Genomic DNA, 20,896 nt, shown 5'->3' on the forward strand with positions numbered 1-20,896 from the left:
ATTTCACTGTGCAACAAGAAACGGGCTGAGCTCCGGGGAAGGCGCACCAAAACGGCGCTAGGTGACGACCACCAAAGTGTGGGACGAAGATTCTCTTTGGAAAAGTCCGGGAGGGAATAGATTTCGTCCGGAAAGGGCGCGCGGGCAGCGAGCCAGCACGCTGCGACCAGCGGAGCAGTGACCCGAGCGTCCGGGCCGCGCCCGACGCCACGCCCCTGCGCGAGCCCCGGATGAGGAAGTGGCGCGGTCACCGAGACGCAGCGGAGGCCGGGCTAGAGCGGCCCATGCCGGGTGGGCGGGAAGGGGGCCGGGCCCCGGGGTGGAGCCACCGGAGCGGCGCGGGTTCTCAGGTGAGCGCTCGGTGGCTGGTGACCGCGGCGGGCCGGCGGGCGACTCGGGCTTGGGGCCAGCAGCCGGCTGGGGAGGTGCGCGGCCCCCGCCGACTGTCTGGCCCTCGAGACCCCGGAGCCGCCGGTGAGTGTCCCTTGCCCGCTCCTGGGAGCCGGCTCCGGGGCGTGCAGGGAGGGCCGCGGCCGGGGGTTCGAGCTCGCCCCTCTCTGAGTCTTAGCAACCTCTGTAATGAAATCAGGTTGGTGTTGGGGGTGCTGGGGAGGAAGATCCGCTAAGAATGTATGCAAATGGAGGTTCAGCGATTAAATCTCTGCTTGTCCCCTTTGCAATTGCCCTGCCGGGATGTTGACGGCGAAACGTGGACAGTGGACATGATCCTAATCTTCGAGTGACCTTGGCCAAGTCCCCTGCCCTCTCTGATCCTCACTTTCGTCATGGACGGAATGAATGGACGAATCCATTTTACGTCCTTTTAAATAAACAGGTGTTCTAGGTTTAGATGGACACGAGAGGATGACAGCCCCACTTACCTGCCCATCTTTTCCTTTAGGGATGTGATGGAAGGAATGTTGGACACTGACCCAAATTGGCTTCGGTTTCTTCATTTTCTTGGATTTTTTTTGTTCGTTCTTCATCCCACTCTGTGATCCCAATACTGATTTAATCCAAGGGATAATGGTACCTCTCAATTGAGTGTTTTTACTGACCTCACATCGAAACGATTTCTCCTTGGAGGCTAGGATTTTGAAGCTGCATCTCACATACTTTGGGCATGTGGCCAGGAGGGACTGATCCTTGGAGAAGGACATCATGCTCAGAAGGGTGGAGGGACACAGCAGGAGAGGAAGACCCCGGGTGAGACGGATTGATGTAGTGACCAGGGTAATGGGGGTAGATGTGTCGGAGTCAGTGAGACGGGCTCAGGACAGGGCAGGCTGTGCATACAGTCACTATGAGTCACAGGCAACTCAACCACACTGTAACAACCACCAGCCTTTTTGTTTGTTTGTCGATGGCAGGGAGGCACGATGACTTCTCTCCAGGATTCAATCAGCTGAAGGAAACAACAATACAGGATGAGAACAACAAAGGTCTACAAACTCGTCATCCACAAGAAGGGCTTTGGGGGCAGCGGTCAGTATTGATTGCTCTTTGGGCTCTTATGTGAGTGGACGGGGTCTCTTGTGTGTCCAGTGCCTGGAAAATAGCACCCTGACTGTGTTGGCAATCGGGGTTACACCGACATCAGAACTGAGTGAAGCGCCCAGCATGCTGTAGTCACAGGGAGGGTGGCTCGACTAGAGAGGCCCCTACTACAAGCATTCCCATCCTGACTTTGTAGGACCACTGTGACGGCCTCTCATTTCCTGCCCTTTGCGTATGCAGGTTTTTGCTTATTACACCTTGGCAAGTGTAAAATTTCAGTCCCAGCACTGAATTGGACGTTTAATGAAATGACATTTACAGCTTTTGCATTCATTGACAAAGGAGTATTCTAGGTGTTCAAGAGACAGGTGTGACCATAGCTGCAGCCTCTGGCCACCTCCCAGGTGTGGTGAGAGGGGACCAAACAGAGCATGCTGTTCTCAAATTCTTGAGTTGGAAGCCAGGATCTGAGTCTTGGTCCTGCCTCTAACTTTCCTCACCACCTTGAGCAAGCCCCCTTACTTGCTGTAGTTGCTAACGCAGGAACTTTAGAATAGTTTCTATGTTTTTTCTAGTCACTGAGAGGCAATACAAATACAGAATAGGGAGGGACATCCAAACCTAAAACCTATTCCCATCGACTTCATTCTGACTTATGATAGCTATAGACAGAGGGGACCTACCTCCTAGGATTTCCAACACTGTAATGTTAAAGGAAGCAGGTGTCTATATCTTTTCCTACAAAGTTACTGGTGAGTTTAAATGGCTGGCCTGTTCGTTATGTGCCAAGTGCTTGGACACAGCTCTACCAGGGCTCTTTTGTTGTTATTCTTGTTACTAGGTGCTAGCGACTAGTTCATAACGATCCTATATGTAACAGAGCTCCTTAGGTACTTTGTAATATGATGTAAGTTTTCCTTTTTTAAGAAACTTTTTTGCATCATCAGGAACTAGAATTATCAACACAGTAAAGTAGTATCTATATCATAAAGTGCTTTGAAGGCACGTGGTTTGAATCCACCAGATGCTCTGCTGGAGAAGGAGGGACAATCTCCTCCTATGTCAGATCTGACTCGACGGCACACAAAAACAACAACAACAACAAAAACCTTCATAGAGTGCTTTTAGAATTAAGTAAGGTGACTGATGCATGGAAAGCATTTAGCAATGCCAGGCTTGTCCTTAAGATAGTAACTATTACAGTTATTGCAATCAAGGTATATCAATTGTGGGGAGCTCTGGTGGCCTAGTGGCAAGAAGCTGCACTGCAATCCCAGAGGAACACGGTTCGAATCCACCAGACGCTCTGCCGGAGAAGGAGGCGCAATATCCTCCTGTACCAGTCAGATCTGATTTGACGGTACACGCACAGAAAAAAAAAATTTAAAAAAAAAAAAAAGTATATCAATTGTAGCTACATGTAAAACGTAGCTCTTGCTAAAATGTAGTCTGTAACTGTATTTTGTATGTTTTGGTACCTAATATACGAAGAGACAGATTAAAAAAGAGACAACAGAAATAACTTTCAGGGAGAAAGGTAAAAGAACAAAGATAACTGTCTATGTAGTATATATAATGTATAATCACGTTTTAGTGTATACCAGACAAATGAAGCTTGGGACTGTATTCATTTTTCTGCAGAAATGTAAGAAAATAACAAAAACACACCAACAAATAGATATTTATATCATACCTGTTTCAAATATAAAGATGAACACAAGGTCCCTTGTCCCTAAAGAACTCTTAGCTTGATGAAAGAGATACACAACCCAAAAATGATAAAATGAAGCAGGATGAAATATGTGAAGATTAGGGTATTAACTCAGTGCTTGGCTTTCCAAGGCTGAATTTTTGTTGGGTAGATGGATTGATAACAGTAACTGGGGCACTGGGGGTAGGTGTGTCAGAGTCAGTGAGAGTGGCTCAGGACAAGGCAGGCTTCAGAGCTGCTATATACGGGGTCACCTGTCGTTCGCAGGTGACTTGATGGCACATAACAACAACAGCAACAACATTGATTTTCTAGTGTCTCAGAGTTGATGAGGATGGTGGCACAGGATAGAGCAGATTTCAGGATGGCTGTTCATAGGGTTACTATGAGTCATACTTGATGGCACCTAACAACAACCACCACCACCACCACCATTTATATTAGGAGCCCTGGTGACTCAGTGGTTAAACACTCAGCTCCTTAACAAAAGGTTGGTTGGTTGACCCCACCAGCTACATTATAAGAGATAATTGACAATCTCTTTCCTTAAAGATCTCCAGCCTTGGAAATCCTCATTTTCTACCTGTGGTATATCAGGTTGTTATTAGTCAAAATTGACTTGATGGCAAAGATTTGGTGTATTGGGTTTCCTCCTGCCGGCCCCCCCCATCTCCCCAGCTCATTACATTAAGGCCCCTCCCTGTATAGTACCACCTCTGCTGGGCTACTGACCTAAAGATTAGTGACGCTCCACTCCTTTCTCTCTTTGTCTGCTGACAGCATGCTGTTGTAAGGTTTGGCTTCACCCTTGTCTTTCTGGGGGGGGGGGGTCCTTGCCTGCTTTTTTCTTTTCTTTCTCACTTTGACTCTTTGGCGTAGTCTTCACTAGCTATGCCTGTGGTTTGGATTTTATTTATTTGTTTAAATTATTTTATTACACAACAAGAAAAGAAAAAAAAGAATTATTATTTTATTCTGGTTTATTTACAAAGTTTGTATACATCAGTTTTCACACTGGATCTTTCCTTTTCCTTCACCCATGCCCTCCACCTTGATGATGAACCCCCGCCCATCATTGCCCCTCTGTTCCCCCCTCTCCTTGGATCCTCATACATGTTCTACAGTAATGGTCTTATACAGCATTTGTCTTTATGGGACTGAGTTAGTTCACTCAGCATAATGCTCTCAAGTCCCTCCCAAGCTAGGTAGTGATTTACAAAATCATTGTTCCTGCGTGCTGCATAGTATTTCATTGTGTGAATGTACCATAATTCCTCAATCCGTTCGATTGTGGTTGGATATCTGGGCTGTTTCCATGTTCTTGTGATGGTGAATAATGCTGCTGTGAGCATTGATGTCCAAGTCTCTGTGCCTCAGTTCTCATTTTCTCAGGGTATATTCCAAGCAGTGGAATAGCTGGGTCATACAGAATTTCTATGTTAAGGTTTTTGAAGAAGCGCCAGACTGCCTCCCAGAATGATTGTACTATGCCTGTATTATATTGTCTTAAATCTTTTTCACTTGTTTTGCTAAATTGCTGCTGTGTACATGTCAGTTCACTTAACCACAGTCACCTCAGCTCACCCCTTTGTGGGCAATAATAGCGAGTGGTGAAGACATAAAAGAGAACTCTGCTTTTAGTGCGTTTCATCCTGGAGGTCCCGCTGAGATCTGCACTCTTCAGATCTGGTGAGTCAGAAGTGACTGTTTTTAAGTGACCATTTCTCTCCGGTTACCTGCCAGGTAGCAGGCAAGTTCTTTCATCTTCTTCTCTGACTCTCTGGGCCTGTCTCCTGATGCTTCCTCTCTCGGTGGGAGGGAGGTCATTTAAAGATCTAACCCCCTCTGGTCTCTGTGCTTGGTGCAGGTGAACCCCTCCCTTTCTCCTTAGCTCTCCGTTTACCTCTGTTTCACTTTAAACCCTTTAAGAGAAAGTAATAAAATTTCAGAAAAAAAAAAAACCACCCAAAAAAGATGGGTGGTTTGAATCCACTCTTGGGCATCACGGAAAAAAGGCCTGGTGACCTATTCCTGTAAAGATTCTAGGCAAGAAATTCCTCTGAAACAACTGGGGCTCTGAAGTGTGTGGAGTTGCCATGAATCGGAATAGATTTGATGGCAATAGGTTTTTTTATTTTGTTTTGTCTTATTCATTATATTTGTTTTTTAAAAAATTATTATTAAATTTTATTAGTTTTAATGAACATTTACAGAGATTTTGGGTTCTCATTCATTCATTGTTGCACTGTTTTCTCTACCCTCCTCCCCAGTTCTTTCTTCTCCCCCCTCAAATGTCTGTTTTAATTGTCCAGTTGCCACAGTGCTTGTCAAAGCCAGTTCTGATTAATCTCCTTTGTCAGTTTTTGAAATATGACTGTCCTGACTTTGAGTCCATTTCAACCCAAAGTGACCCTAGAGAACAGAGAAGAATTGCCCCATGGGGTTTCCAAGGCTGAAAATATTTATGGAAACTGATCACCTCACCTTTTGCCTGCAAAATGGCTTGTGGATTCAAATCACTGACCTCTGGTTCACAGTCCACTGTGCCAGCAGGGCTCCTTTGAAATCTGGATGTGGTTGTTTGTCCCAGTCCTACCATAATTGAAGACCAGGTTTTTTTCCTAAAATTAAAATTGAAGCAGTCATTCAGTCTCTTCAGGTTTTCATTTTGGTATATTTGAAAGTTACTGAGTTGATGACAAAGGGGTAAACATATTCAACCATTTCTTCTCTATTTTGTTGAGAGTCTTATGTGAGCCTAATAGGAATTGAGTCTCGATAATTTGCCCTGGTCAGGTTCTGCCCTGCAGAGACCAGACTGTCTTATTTGGCGTGACTTTGGAAACAGCGTGAGAAAGGTGGGGGGTTTCAGTTAAGAGTTCTGGACTAGGTAATAGTCTGTCTTGGTCTCCTAGGTCATTTCCTCGACTTCTGTTAAATCTAAGATTTCATGTGAGGGTCACCTTGAGGCAGAATTTGGACAAATTCTTTGAACATAGTAGTTATGTAAGGGATTGTATTGTGACGGTGGGACTCAGGCCATTTAGTTGGTATCTTGATATATGGCATCCACATTGTGTTTGAGGAAGTAAAGGGCTCTCCTGGGGGGGACTGATCCCCAAATACACAGTGGAGTAGCCGAAAGACCATGGGCTCTGACAACAATATCCCCCCTCAACTGTTGACTAGCTTTGCAGTCCCATCTGAGTCTTTTAAGTTCTTCTAAATCTCAGTTGAAAATGGAAGCTTATCTATCAGTAAAGGTAGTAATAACAGGATACGGTAGGTTGGACCTGAAGTGAGAATACGCAGCCTCCCTGAAATCCAAGTGACTCTTATTTTCTGCTTGAGATCACTGAATTGTCTTTTAGATGATGAGCTGGTGGTGAACCCGAAAGTATTTCCTCACATCAAGCTTGGCGACATTGTGGAGATTGCACACCCCAATGATGAGTACAGGTGAGTGACTTGCTAGGATCAAGGGAGTGAGACAGCAGCAGTCAGGACATCAGGAGACGGAGTGCACTGGGAAAGTGCAGTTAGGGACCTCTCCAAGTCGCTGAGAAGGAACAGTGTCAGTTTGAGGACCAAGATGTACCTGATTCAGGCCATGGTCTTTTCAGTCACTGAGAGCTAGACAATGAGTAAAGATGATGGAAGAATTACTGCCTTTGAGCTGTGGTGTTGGAGATGAGTGCTGACTATCTCATGGACTGCCAAAAGAACAACAAATACATCTTGGAGAAAGTGCAGCCAGTGTGCTCTTTGGAGGCAAAGATTAGAAAAGCTTTGTCTCACATACTTTGGGTATGTTGTTAGGAGAGGCTATTCTTGAAGAGGGACATCATGCCTGGGAAAGGTGGAGGGACAGTGTAAGAGAAGACCCTCAACCAGGTGGAGTGACACAGTGACTGCAGCAATGGGCTAGAGTACATCAGACATGATGAGCATGGCCCAGGAAAGGGCAGGGATCATATCTATTCATAGTGTGACTGAGCCATGCTCGATGGCACCTAACAGTGACTGCTGCCAGAAGATATTTAAGCTAAGGCACTTGAAAGGCAGGATAACTGACTATCTTTGGGCCAACATATTCAAAGCTGCTCCTGATTGCTAGTGAGCCCACTATGTTGTGGGTTGTAGATTGGACTGTTGTCACGTGCTGGTACGTTGGAGTTGACTCACCGCTGATCCTCCAGCGGGTCTACAGAGGCTGTGAATCACGTGAGAGGAGAGGGCTCCACATTTCTCCTGCGGAGCAGCTGGTGGATTGGAACTGCATGCCTTCGGGATTGCAGTGCAGCCTCTTGCTACTGGGCTACTAGACTTGAGAAAAACAATACAAATGTAAAAGAAATCCATTGTTTCTCTTTAAAAAGAAGAAGTTGAGCACAATAAAAGAATTTTAAAAAATAATACAGTAACAGTCATGGGGAGGAATTGGAGAAAGTATAGAGCAGTCTCCTCCCGTATGATTAACTCACTGCTTCTGAAAACCCATTAGAGTCAGCTATGGATCCGTCTGACTCAATCGTACTTAAGAACAACCCCGTTCTATTGTGGATGTTATCATTGACGCCGTTAAGACGAAATGCTTGTGTATGAATGGTTGCATGGAAAACTTCTTAGACCTGAAAGTGTCTACTTTGTTGCTTCCTTTTCCAGCCCTCTGCTCCTGCAGGTCAAGTCCCTTAAAGAAGATTTACAGAAAGGTAAGGTTCCCATTTCGCTTTGAGACAATTACATTTCACCTCCCCAGAAGGGACAAGAAACCTCTCTCTGCAATCTTAGGTGATGAAGTCGTAATACTGCTCTTATCCAGTTTTGTCTCCTCTCTAAGTGTTAGGCCTTACTGTCAGTATCTTGAGGGCATTGAAGAAACCATCTTGATTTAAGACTTCCTTTGGAAAATTATTTGATTATGTGAAGCTTCATGTTGCTGTTATTGTTGATTGCCTTTGAGTCGACTCATAGCGACCCTATGAACAAAAGGCCTGAAGCCCCTCTACAATTAGTAACATTTATCAAAGTTCATTGTGTTTCCAGAGGCTTCCAAACCTGTTATAGTATGTTATTGTTGTTATGTGCCATTGAGTTGCCTGCGATGCATAACGATCCTGTGTACGGCAGCTCTGAACCCTGCCCTGTTCTGAGCCAGTTTCACTAATTCTGACACACCAACGCCCATTGCCCCAGTTATTGTATCAATCCATCTCATCCAGGGTCTTTCTCTCCTGCTCTGTCCCTCCACCCTTGCGAGCATGATGTCCTTCTCAAAGGACTGCTTTCTTCTGGCCACGTGCCCAAAGTAAGTGAGGTGGAGTTTCAAAATCCTATCCTTCAGGGAGAGACTTGGTTTCACCCTCTCCAAGACAGACTGATTTGTTTTCTTGGCAGTCCATGGTATGTTCAAAACTCTTCTCCACAACTCGAAGATATATAGTCTTCTTCTGTCATCCTTAGTTATTGTTCAGCTCTCTGGAGCATAACCAGTAATTGAGAAGACCGTGGCCTGGATTAGGGGCACCTTTGTAACTAGACTGAAATCATTGCTCTTCAACACTCTGGAGAGGTCCATGACAGCAGATTTTCCCAGTGAAATTAGTCTTTTGATTTCCTGACTGCTGGTGTAAAGAGTGTTGATTGTGGATTCAAGCAAGCTGTAATTGGTAACAACCTCAGTCTCTTCTTCATCTATTATGGTGCTGCCAATTGGCCCAGCAGTGAGAACCTGTGTTTTTTTGATGTTGAGCTTCAATTCATATTGAAGACTACAGTTCTTGACCTTTTGCAGAAAGTGCTTCAAGTGTTCTTCAGTTTCAGCAAGCAAGGTTGTGTCATTTGCATATCATAGGTTATTAATGAGTCTTCCTCCAATCTTGATGCCACAGCCCTGCTTCCTGAATGATCTGTTCTGCATACAGATTGAAAAGACATGGGGACAAGATGCATCCCTGATGCACTGCTTTCCTGATTTTGAACCATGTAGTGTTTCCTTGCTCTGTTCTGAGGACTGCTTCTTGGTCCAAGTATAGGTTTCGTATAAGCAAGATCAAGTGTTCTGAGATTCCCATTTTCCTCAAGGTTAGCCACAATTTATTGTGATCCACACAGTCAAATGCCTTTGCACAGTCAATGAAACACACATTCTTCTGCTTTCTGCCAAGATCCATCTGACATTGGCAGTAATGCCCCTACTGACATGATCTCTTCTAAACCCAGCGTGTATTTTTGGTAGTTCTCTGTCATTGTACTGTTCAAGTCTTTTCTGGATAATCTTCAGCAGGATTTTGCTAGTGTGTGATATTAGTGATGTTGTTAAGTGCTGTCAAGTCGTAGGTGACTCATAACGACCCTATGAACGAAAGACCTGAACACTTTTATAACTCATCATTTCTCCAGGTTCATAGAGTTTCCAGAGGCAAGCTATTTTGGAAGCAGTTGCCACTTCTGCTTCCAAGCTTGTTTTAATTGGGGAGCTCCACCAAACACTATCCATCATGAGCGATCATTATTGCACTTGACACATTAGGGTCACAGTGTTCAGCATCACAGCAACCATGAGTTACCTCTGTACAGCAGATGGACAGACCAGTGCTGTACCACCTAGAATATTGTTCAATAATTTCCACACTCTGGTCACCTTTTTTTTGGAATAGGAATAAATGTGGATCTTTTCCAGTCAGTTGGCCAAGTAGTTGGTCCTCCAGATTTCTTGGCACAACTTAGTGAGCACCTCCAAGGCAGCATTTAGTTTGCTGAAATATGACAATTGGTATTCCATCAATTCTTGGGTCTTAATTTTTTGCCAAGTCCTTCAGAGCAGTCTGCACTTCCTCCTTCATCACCACTGTCTCTTGATGATATGTTGTTTCTTGAAGTTCTTCTGTTTCAGCCAATTCTTTTTGGTACAAAGACTCTGTATACTCCTTCCATCTTCTTTTAATGCTTTCGGAATCATTCAGTATTCTGCACATAGCATTCTTTCCCCCCCCCCTCCAAATTTGCTTTGTGCAATTGGGTGATATATGCACATAGCATTCTTAAGCATTGCAACTTGGGGCTTTAGTTCTTTCAGCTTAAGAAATGCTGAGTTTGGCTCTTTTGATTTTCTGGCTCCAGCTCCTTGCACATTTTATTGTAATATTTTGCCTTGTCTTCTTGAGCAGCACTTTTAAATCTTCTATTCAGCTCCTTAACTTCTTGATGTCTTCCCTTTGTTTTGGCTTCTCAGTGCTCTAGTGCAATATTCAGAGTCTCTTCTGACATCCATTTTGGTGTGTTTTTTCTTCTTCTTTCATTGTAATTAATGACTTTTTGCATTCTTCATGAACGATATTCTTCCCACAGCTGAAGTAAAAAAATAAAGCAGAAAATAAAACCCAGCCCCTGTTGGCAGCACAGAGAGAGGGTCCTAAATATGATAGTTTCCACAGAATATTTATTGAATGTTTTCTTTGAGCGGGGCAAAGACGGATCATAAATAAACATCAAGGTGACTGTCTGATACAGTTTCCAGGAACTTTCTCTATATCCCAAATAAGCCTTGAGTGGTGAGGAAATTTAGTATCAGACTGCCTGAACAGTAGGTAGAGGAACCTTCATGGTATTATACATTCTGGATGCAAATTCCATTGATCAGAGAACCAAAGCATTAATTAATAACCAATACTATGATTCCTTAAAGATACTTACAAATGAAAAATTTGTTACTGTTGAGTTGGGACCAGTTTATAGCTAAGCCTTCTGCTGTTTTTTGGAGACTGTAAATGTCAGGGGAGGAAATGCCTGTTTTTCTCCAGGTGGATTTGAACCGCCAGAGAGGTGCCACCTTTCCGTTAGCAGTGCAGCTCCCTACACACTTCGCCACCAGAGCTCCCTTCAAAAAGTCCTTAGGAAGAGGAGGAAAAAAATTACCCTCTAACTTTTGGTTTTAAACTGTAAGACTTTGATGTCAGCTACTCCTTTATTTTTCAGTTTTGATGGGGAAAAATGTTATAAAACCAAAATCTTTAACAGTTAAGATTTCTATACATCTTTGTAAGGCACAATGCATGGTAGTGACCATGAGAAACACATGTGAATTGAAAACCCCCCAAAAATAATAAAATTAAAAGCAAAACGGATATTAGCACAGTAAATAGAAAAGATTTCTATAAATCCAAATCCTCAGTGTCCTTTATCGCATCTCCTGCCACTGTTTGTTTCTTACTAATCGTACTCAAGGACTTGCTGAAAAATTTGTTAACCACCCCTTCTCCCTTCAATGCCAAGCAAGAAAAACTCTTTGCCTTTTAAATTTTCACAGCTCTGTGAATTATCTTATGTTGCTTTTAAAATTTTTTTTCTTCTTTCTTAATTTTAACTGCTTATGCTTTGGTCTAATTTCGATTCGTTGTTTCACTTGAAGAGCAGGGAACTCTCCCAATTGCAAGTACCTGGAAGTCAAAGAATATATATATATTTTATGGATGGCAGATGATCCATTGCATTACTTATTAAATGTCTCAATATTCAGAGTATCAGCCATCAATGAGATGGATTGATTCAGTGACTGAGATAAAGAGGATAGGTGTGTCAGAGACAGTAAAGTTGGCACAGGATAGAGCAGGTCTCAGGGCTATTGTACATGGGGTCACTATGAGTCACAAGCAACTCGAGGGCACGTAACGACAACAATCTAAATCTCCAAGGTGTTATCTGATCACAATTTTTTCTTTCTTTTAGAAACTATCAGTGTGGACCAAACAGTGACTCAAGTGTTCAGGCTTCGCCCTTACCAGGATGTCTATGTGAACGTGGTCGACCCCAAGGTGGGCCCTTGTACTCCATTTGAATATCTTTTTTGAGTGATTAACACCCTCCCTCAAGATTAGGCTGCTAAACACAAAAGGGCAAATTATGAACAGAGACCGTTGTTATGAAAAACTGAAGAAAGCTTGGCATATGGGTAGAGTCTTGGGTGGTTACCAGGGAGAAAGGGATAAAAACTAATAAATTGGTAACAGACAATAGGTGGATGAAGAGAATTCAGTGTATACTGTAAGGGGCTGATTAGACACTGTGTGAGTTCTGAAACTAATGTTATGAAACAAGGTGTATGTGAATGATTGAATGAAAAACCAATATGCTTTGTAAACTGTCACTCAAATCACAATTTAAGGAAAAAAAATTCACCAAAGTCACAAATGCTATAAAGAAGCACTAGGTAAATTGGCATTGAGCTGATGGCATTTAAGTAAGGCTGCAGTGCTTGTGCTGTGGAGTAGAACAGCCCTGTTGGGTGTTCATGACTGCAGGTAGCCAGTCTCTCCCAGTGCTACAACTGGGTGCATTCAGACCTCCAACCTTTACGTTAGTTATCCAGCATGGATTGTTTGTGCCACCTAGGCAGCTTTGCGTAATGTTACCCCAAAACCAAACCTATGGTCAGTGAGTCGTTTCTGGTCCAGAGACCCTGGAGGACAGAGCAGAACTGTCCCCTGGGGTTTCCAAGATGGTAAATCCTCACCGGAGTGGATCACCTCGTCTCCCTTCTTCAGAGAGCCTGGTGGACTCACGGCTCACTTTCAGCTTAGCAGGTGAGTGCTTTAATCACAGTTCCACGGGTGCTGCTTGTATAGTTTTAAACTTCACTTGGTCAAGTTGATTCTGAGTCATCGACACCTGGTATTGTTTCTGAAGCCGTAAATCTTAATGGGAGCCACCTGCCCTTCTAGCCCGGCTGTGTTTGAATTACCAGCCTTCTGGTGATAGCCCAGCATGTGATGCACCGTGCTGTTGAAGTTCCTTTTTGTGTTGCTTTGTTGTTAATGGGCACCATCGAGTTGGAACCGACCCATAGCTGACCCTCTGGTGGGTTTTTAGAGGCAGTTAATCACATGGGAGGAGATTGCCTATCCTTCTGCCGCAGAGCAGAGCATCTGGTGGTCTCGAACTGAGTGCCTTCGCGATTGCAGTGCAGCTACTTGCCACTAGGCCTTCAGAGCTTATGTGGTGGAACTCAAGCTCAACGCAACCCACTGTGTATGTTGGCTCAATTCCAACTCATGACAACCATTTATCAAGTTTCAGATTCTGGAAATCTTTATGGGACAGGACTCCCTATCTTTCTCCTGTGGAGCATCTGGTGCATTTGAACTCCTGACCTTTTTGTTAGCAGTCCAATGACACCACCACAGCTCCTTGTAATAAGATTATTACATAGGTAGGCTTATATAGGTTGTTTAGATTATTGGTAGTATGTAGGTTGTGGTGAGAGCTCTGGTGGCTTAGTGGTAAGGAGTTGCGCTGCCAGCCTAAAGGCATGTGGTTCAAATCGACCAGTTGCTTTGAAGGAGAAAGAGGGGCAGTCTCCTCCCATGGGATTAACTGCCTCTCAAAACCCACTGGAGGGTCAGCTATGGGTTAGTTCTAGCTTGACAGTGTACAACAACAACAACAACAGTGTAGGTCATGTAGGAATTTCTCACCACCTTTTTTTCCCCTTTTTGAGTAACACTTGTGTTAATAGGGAAAAAAAACCCACAAAAAACCCCCACTAAAACTTGTGTTAATAGGGTTCTATCCGTGAGTGTTTAAGAAACTGTATGTAATATTGTCTGTTGAAAGCCAAAACCAAAAACTGTTGTCATTGAGTTACCTTGACACCAGGTAGAGCTGACTGAAAGGAAGGACTCTTGAGGCTGTAGTCAGGAACAAAAGCAGAGTGCTGCATCTTGGCCCTGTTGGGTTCAAACCACTGACCTTTTTGTTAGAAGCTGAGTGTTTAGCCTCTGTTCCAATAGGGCTTCTTATATTTTCTATTCAGGTACTAATCTTTTTTTTAGACCTTTTCACTCATCTTCTAGAAATGAGATGGTAATAGATAAAATCATCATTCAGAAAGTATCATTGAAGCTATTTAGAGAAATAAAACAGTTCAATACCATGTTTGGTTTTTTCTTTTTTTTTTCTCATTAACATGTTTGAGTGTTAGAATCAAGTAATCGTACTGTTTTCCATAAGCTGTGATCCAACTTCTGTCCACACAGTTATTGACTTATCATCTGATGTTGTGTGCCATTGAATTGGAACTGATGCTTAGTTGACCCTCCAGCTGGTTTTCAGAGGCAGTAAATCTCATGGGAAGAGAGTGCCCATCCTTCTTCTGTGGAGCAGCTGGTGGATTTGAATCATGTGCCTTTGGGACTGCAGTGCAGCTTCTTATAACTAGACCAGAGGGTCATATTTGAAAGGACAAAATTTGTCTTATCAGGGTTTTGCTGCTGAGTCATCTTTTGCAGTATGACTTGTAACAGTAAGAACTTTGATGGGATTGCCTGTTTTTTCCAGGTCTCAAAAATTCTCCACCTTTCATAGAGTACAGTTCTACCACTATTCTGTTGCTTATTTTTTTGACTTATGGCTAATACTTGAGTTTTTCTTCTCTGATTGACTTCCACCTTATATATGTTCCAGCTTTTTGCAGTAATCATTTCCTTATATTGTAAGTGGATTTTTCCATAATGACAGGGTACTTTCTTAGGACGGTGCAATGTAGCAGAATAATGCTGAGAGAATTTTATTTGATTATCCCCTTTTAGGATGTGACCCTTGACCTGGTGGAATTAACCTTTAAGGATCAGTATATTGGCCGTGGGGATATGTGGCGACTAAAGAAAAGTTTGGTAAGATAATGATTTTGTTTTTTAAAAAATCTCACTTTTTCCTCTATATGAGTAATCTTTGCTTATTGATTTTAGAAGCTCCAATAGGAAGAAGAGTATAAAATAATTTTCTGTTTTCACTATCTGCAGACAATTATTATAAACTTTTCTGTGTATTTTTAAAATCATACTTTATTAATTACTTTTCAATAAATTTAAATCCGTGTGGGATACAGTATTGCATGAATTCTGTGTCCAGTGGCGTTAGAGGGCGGGTTGCCCTGAAATTTGCCCTGAACCATATCACTGTTTCCATGGGAACGTGTTCTCTTTCCGACATTCCTCTGGTTTTATGAGGTTTGCCACCACTAGTCACTCTATTGCTTTTTGCTTTATAAACATAAGCACACCTCTTACCTAAGTAAAATTCTGTTTTGTCTCGGGCATACACATATTCGGTTTTAACAAGAGGAGACCGTGTTTATAGCCACACAAGTGACATTGCACCCCAGCTCCCGGCCACCTTTGTTGTTCAGAAATTCTGTTCCCAGGAGGCCTTCATAGGCTTCAGGATGGTGAAAAAACCTGCTACTTCTTTCTTTCTTGTTTTTCTTTATAGTTTTTGTTTTGTCAATGTTCCCAATTTTTACTGGGCATTTAAAATTGAAATAGAAAGGGGTTTTTTTTTTCTATTTGTATTTTTTTATTAATAGAAAGTTATATTTTATAATAGTGTAGGAGTCTGTAGTTCCCCAAATTTTTGCTTCACTTTGTTTACTCGTCACATCCACAAGGGTAATATTGTCTCTGATTTGCAAAAATTGAGCCTGAGGCTCAATTGATTGTCTGAGGCTGCACAGCTGGTAGCAGCTGGTCCTGGGCTGTTACGAGTATCTCGTGGGGGGTATTTTCCTTATTGTTTATTAAACATTTTTTCAGAAAAGGAACAGTTCTGCATTCAGTTGTCGAAGAACATTCTCCATATTGGACATTTTATGTTTTTTGAAACAAACGATAGGTAGAATTTGCATAATACAGGCACTGTTCACATTCAACTTGGTACGGTAGGTTAATTTTTCTAAAATGAGAGAGAAAAAGATACTTTATTCAGATAACTACAGAAGTGCTTATATGTGTGTGTACACATGTTGATATTATGTTTGGGAAGCTGGCTACTTTTAATGGTTGTCATCATTGCTTTTACTTCCCAAAGCCTTAGGAACTCACTGTTTTACCTGCCCTACCAGGTTTTCCAATGGAGTATATTTTTTTACTCCATTTTTGATTGAACTTCGGGATGTTGAAGGGAATAAGAAAGTTGGGAGATCTTTTCGGGTAGTATTTAGTAATATTGACCAGTTGTTGAATTGATCGCTCTCCGTCCTTGCTTTAGGTCAGCACATGTGCTTATATCACCCAGAAGGTAGAATTTGCTGGTATCAGGTAAGTATTACATCAGTCTTATTGATTAACTAGCAGACAGGAGTAGAATTTATGTACTATACTTCAAGTCGTAGCAGTGTAAATGAACGAATGTTCATTTCTTTCAGTATGAATGTCTACGTTATAAAATGTATATCAGCTTAAAATAGGGAGCTCTGATGGCTAAGTGGTAAGGAATTGTGCTGCCACCCCAAAGTCTCATGGTTCGAATCCACTAGCTGCTCCTGGGGAGAAAGATGAGCAGTCATCTTCCATGTGATTTACTATCTTTGAAAATCCACTGGAAGGTTAGCTAGGAGTTGAGTCCAACTCAGTACTTAACCACCACCACAAGAGCAAAGCTTAAAATATCACATAGTTGTATTTACAACAAAGAAACAACACCCCAAGTTATAAGAATTTTAAGATTAATGGAAAAAGTTGCTGAAGCCACCTGGTATTCTGTAACAGAAGACAGAGAGGTAAAAAAAAAAATCATAATTTTAGAATTGGAAAATACCTTAGATAAAAAGGAAAAAGCTATTTATCAGACTTTTTCATTTTACACATTAACAAAAAGATTTAAATACTGAAAATGTCAGCTCCTAATTTCCCGTCTTTTAAACTATACAGCACCACTCTTAATTCATTGAAAGTGTAGCAATAGTTTAGTTTTTTTAAAAAAAGAGCAAAAAAGGTTTTTAACTCCTTTTCTAATTCAAGAGCATGCTCACACTAAGCATATACAAGATAGAAATCCCACATTCATTGCTCACAGTAAGTGTATATTAGAAGTCCAACAATACAATATAGTATTTAAGACAAATAATACAGAAAGTGTTATAATAAAATAGAAATCCTTCTCCCTTTAAGTAACCCAACTCCTTTTTGAATTTTCTTTTGTGTACACAAACATATTTATTTCTGTTTAGTTGACTTACTTTTGGTAAGGTTGAAGTTGAGTAGTGGAATCAGGTTATGCAGCCTCCCCCGCCCCCACTATAAAGTTCCTATCAACTTAACCCCTTATGGTTTTGGCTATCGATAATTGTTGCAAACTGGTGGTTTTCTAGTTGTGTCCTTTTGCAAGAACTTTTATCATGTTTTATCATGATTAATCTAGAAGACTTATCCTAAAAGAAAGATAAGAAGACTCATTCTTTATGAAAGGTATTTTTGAGAGTTCTTAGAGGATAAAAAGGCTTTTAAAAATCTTAAGTAACTGAAGCATAATCTAACAAATAAATCACTGGTAGTATCAGAAATGTAAACCAGATTCATGCCATCTAATACCAAGCTGGGGTCTTTCAGGAGGTAAACCAGGAGTCAGGAAATTTGTCATTTAGTTCTGTAGTGCAGGAAGAGCGAGGGCAAGCCAGTTTACTTCTTTGACTTTCTTTCTGTTCACCTACAAAATGAGGTGATTGGTTTAGAACCTTTTTCTGACTAGATCCTGATAGAAAATATTTTAGGCTTTTTCAACCACACAGGCCTCTCTTGCATATTCTTCCTCTTTTTTCTTTAACCATTTAAAAAAGAAAACTATTCTTAGTGCTATGGACAGTACAAGAACAGGAAGCAGGCCCTGGCTGAGAAGCTTTTGCTAACCCTTTTCAGTGCTAAATTCCTTAATTCTGTTTTAGTTCAGCCTGGTGGATAATCAGTGTCCTCTGCAACATGGTACTAGATAGAAACATAAACTTATTTTTTTTTAAATTTTTTTAATTATTATTTGTGTGTGTGTGTGTGTGTGTGTGTGTGTGTGTGTGTGTGTGTACGTGTGTACGTGTGTACCGTTAAATCAGATCTGACTGGTACAGGAGGAGATTGTCCCTCCTTCCCCGGCAGAGCATCTGGTGAGTTCGAACCGTGCGCCTCTGGGATTGTAGTTGCAGTTCCTTGCCACTAGGCCACCAGAGCTCCCCTGAAACATAAATTTATTATGCCACCACACCTCTCTTGCCCCTGACTACTTGTTACTTGTCTCCTAATCCTGATGATAAAATGGTTTTATTTCACATAAAACTCATTATATCAGAGCTAAGATTAGCAAAATAAGTCATCAGTCATTCTTAATTTTTTGTATGTCATAGGCTTTTACATACACCCCCCCAAAACATTACCAATATAACAACCCTCGTGTTTAAAATTCAGCTATGTTGATTATGTTTTTCATATTGTGTCACAGTTATCACTGTCCTTTTTCCAAACATTCTCACCACACCATTAACATATCTCACTGCTCCCAAACAAAAAGTCCTGCCACGGACTCTGACAAAAAGATATGATCTCTTAGATTTTCTTTGCCTAGAAGATTTTGCTTGGGCTTTTCATGGGATCATGGATTCCAGTAAACTCTTCCTTGGACCTCTACAGAGCTCTGGTGGTATAGTGGGTAAAGAGTTGGACTGTCAGCATAAGGACAGCAGTTGATTTGAATCTGCCAGCTGCCTTGAGGGGGAATGATGGGCAGTCTCCTCCCCTGCAATGGATAGTCTCTGAAAACCTGCTGGAGGGTCAACTATGAGATAGTCCTGACTCAACAGCAATGAATGTTTTGGGTTTTTTTCTTGTTGTGTACTCTCGAGTCGAATTGGACTGGCACAGGAGGAGATTTCCTGTCCTTCTCCAGCAGAACATCTGATGGATTTGAACCTGTACTTTCAGGTTTGCAGCACAGCTTCTTGCCACTAGGCCACCAGAGCTCCCTAGCAATGATTTTTTTTGAGTTGAGTTTAGGTCTGTATGTTGTCTCTGAAATCCCCAGATTAAGATCTCTTGCTAGACATATCTAATAAGGTAGAAGATTTTTTGTTGTTGTATGTCATCTGCTCATGGAGTTTTCTCTGGCCATTTGGGTGTTAATTTCTGAGTATTGTGTGTCATAAGGAGTTGCCTCTATTTCTTCTTGGTTCAGTTATGAAACTTGTAATAACTTATGTATGTGTGTTCTCTTTTAGGGCACAAGCTGGTGAGCTGTGGGTCAAGAATGAGAAGGTCATGTGTGGCTATATTAGTGAAGATACCAGGGTAAGGTTTATTAAAAAAAATCTTTGTGGCCTTTTATGTCTAAGTCCTGAAATTAAAAACAAGGCAAAGAAACAAAACTCTTAAAATTTCATGATGGCTACTGTCTACCCAGGTGAAACTGGTGATACCATGAGGCTTTTAAAAATATCAGACTCACTGTCCAGTCAGTTCCGACTCTGGTGACCCTCTGTTGGGTTTCCAAGGTTGTAAATATTATGTATTTATTTGTATTGTGATTTAAGTGACAGTTTACAAAGCAAATTGGTTTTACTTTCAAACTTTTCAACATGATTTGTTTTATAACATTAGTTATGACACTCACAATATAATCATCCCCTTTCCACTGCTTTCTGTGATTTTCATTTTCATTGATGCTTCGACCCTTTCTTGTCTTCTGTGCTTTATGCTTGAGCAAATGCTGTTCTTTGACCTTATGTGGTTAGTTATCCTAAGGAGTGAGTGTTTCCTTTGTGTTATTGTTCACCTTTATCAGCCTAGCTGCTGTTTGGCTGAAAGTGGAGCCCTGGGGTTAGTTTTGTTCCAGGTTTGAAGGGTGATTAAAGATCATAGGCTTGTGTGGGTCCACTAGTTTCTATCCGACTAGGAATCTGGTCTTTTTTATGCTTTTTACCTTTTGTTCTCCCCGCCTCCCCATTCTATCCAGGTTTTTCTGCTGTGATCCCTTTTGTCTTTATTATTAATTTCTTTTTTTCAAAACCTGTGATCCCTTTTAGAATGGTTAGTGGGGCACCTTCTATTTCTTCTGATCTCAAGGTCACTGAACTTGTGCTTCAAGTGATCCATTAGTCCTTTGGACTCATTGATTCTGTACATCTTTACTTTTTTCCTCTCTTTATTCCAGATAGGGAGACACCAATTGTTACATTAGTGACATCTTGTTTTTGTTTTCATTAGGTGCCTTTAAGTCAACTAAGACTCGTAGTAACCCTATGAACAACATATCAGAACTTTACCCTAAGATGACTGCTAAGTCGTTTAATCTCTTGACTGCTATTTCCGTTGGCCTACACCCATGGATCTAAGTAAAATGAAATCTTTCTTTCAAACATCAGGATTTTTTCATTTTTCATAGTTTTATTTTATTGGCTCAGTTGTGAAGTTCTCTGTTTCTTTATAATTCATACTAAATACTGTATAGTCTTTGGAGGCAGCAGTGCTAACCACTGTACTACCAACAACGCATGGATAATCTTTGATCTTCATCAATAATTACTTCACGTCCTCTATGTTTTCAGCAAAAAAGTTTGTGTCATCTGCATATTGTAGATTATGAATGAGTCTTGCTCCAATCTTGATGTTATGTTCTTCATGTAGTCCATCTGGTTGGATTATCTGCTCAGTGTACAGATTGAATAAATGTGGTGAAAGGATATAACCCTCACACACGTATTTCCTGCTTTGAAACCATGCAGCAACCCTTGTTCTTGAATGACTGCATCTTGGTCTCTGTACGTACCTAGCATTAAGCACAATTAAGTGATCTAGCATCCCCCTTCTTTACAGTGTTATCCGTAATTTGTTGTTATCCACATATTCAAATGCTTTTGCATAGTCAATAAAGCTCAGG

General features: G+C 41.6%; 1 protein-coding gene across 5 annotated transcripts in view; it reads left to right on the top strand.

Annotated features, from left to right (window-relative positions):
* Positions 1 to 305: 305 nt before the first annotated feature.
* Positions 306 to 20,896, top strand: part of DEPDC5 (DEP domain containing 5) — a 170,875-nt gene continuing 150,284 nt past the window's right edge. For 4 of the 5 annotated variants that reach the window (XM_006894811.1, XM_006894812.1, XM_006894813.1 and 1 more), the window contains exons 1-7: positions 1,371 to 1,485; positions 6,580 to 6,667; positions 7,874 to 7,920; positions 11,936 to 12,021; positions 14,794 to 14,877; positions 16,250 to 16,299; positions 19,239 to 19,308. In XM_006894811.1, the coding sequence (XP_006894873.1) occupies positions 1,428 to 1,485; positions 6,580 to 6,667; positions 7,874 to 7,920; positions 11,936 to 12,021; positions 14,794 to 14,877; positions 16,250 to 16,299; positions 19,239 to 19,308 (483 nt within the window). In that variant the 5' untranslated portion in view covers positions 1,371 to 1,427. Of the gene's footprint in view, positions 351 to 1,370; positions 1,486 to 6,579; positions 6,668 to 7,873; positions 7,921 to 11,935; positions 12,022 to 14,793; positions 14,878 to 16,249; positions 16,300 to 19,238; positions 19,309 to 20,896 lie in introns of those variants that run through there. The other variant, XM_006894814.1, reaches the window with a different exon arrangement.

The sequence above is a fragment of the Elephantulus edwardii genome, unplaced genomic scaffold, assembly GCF_000299155.1.
Source record: "Elephantulus edwardii isolate Elephantulus edwardi_28Jun2011 unplaced genomic scaffold, EleEdw1.0 scaffold00151, whole genome shotgun sequence".
In the NCBI taxonomy this organism is placed as follows: domain Eukaryota; kingdom Metazoa; phylum Chordata; class Mammalia; order Macroscelidea; family Macroscelididae; genus Elephantulus; species Elephantulus edwardii.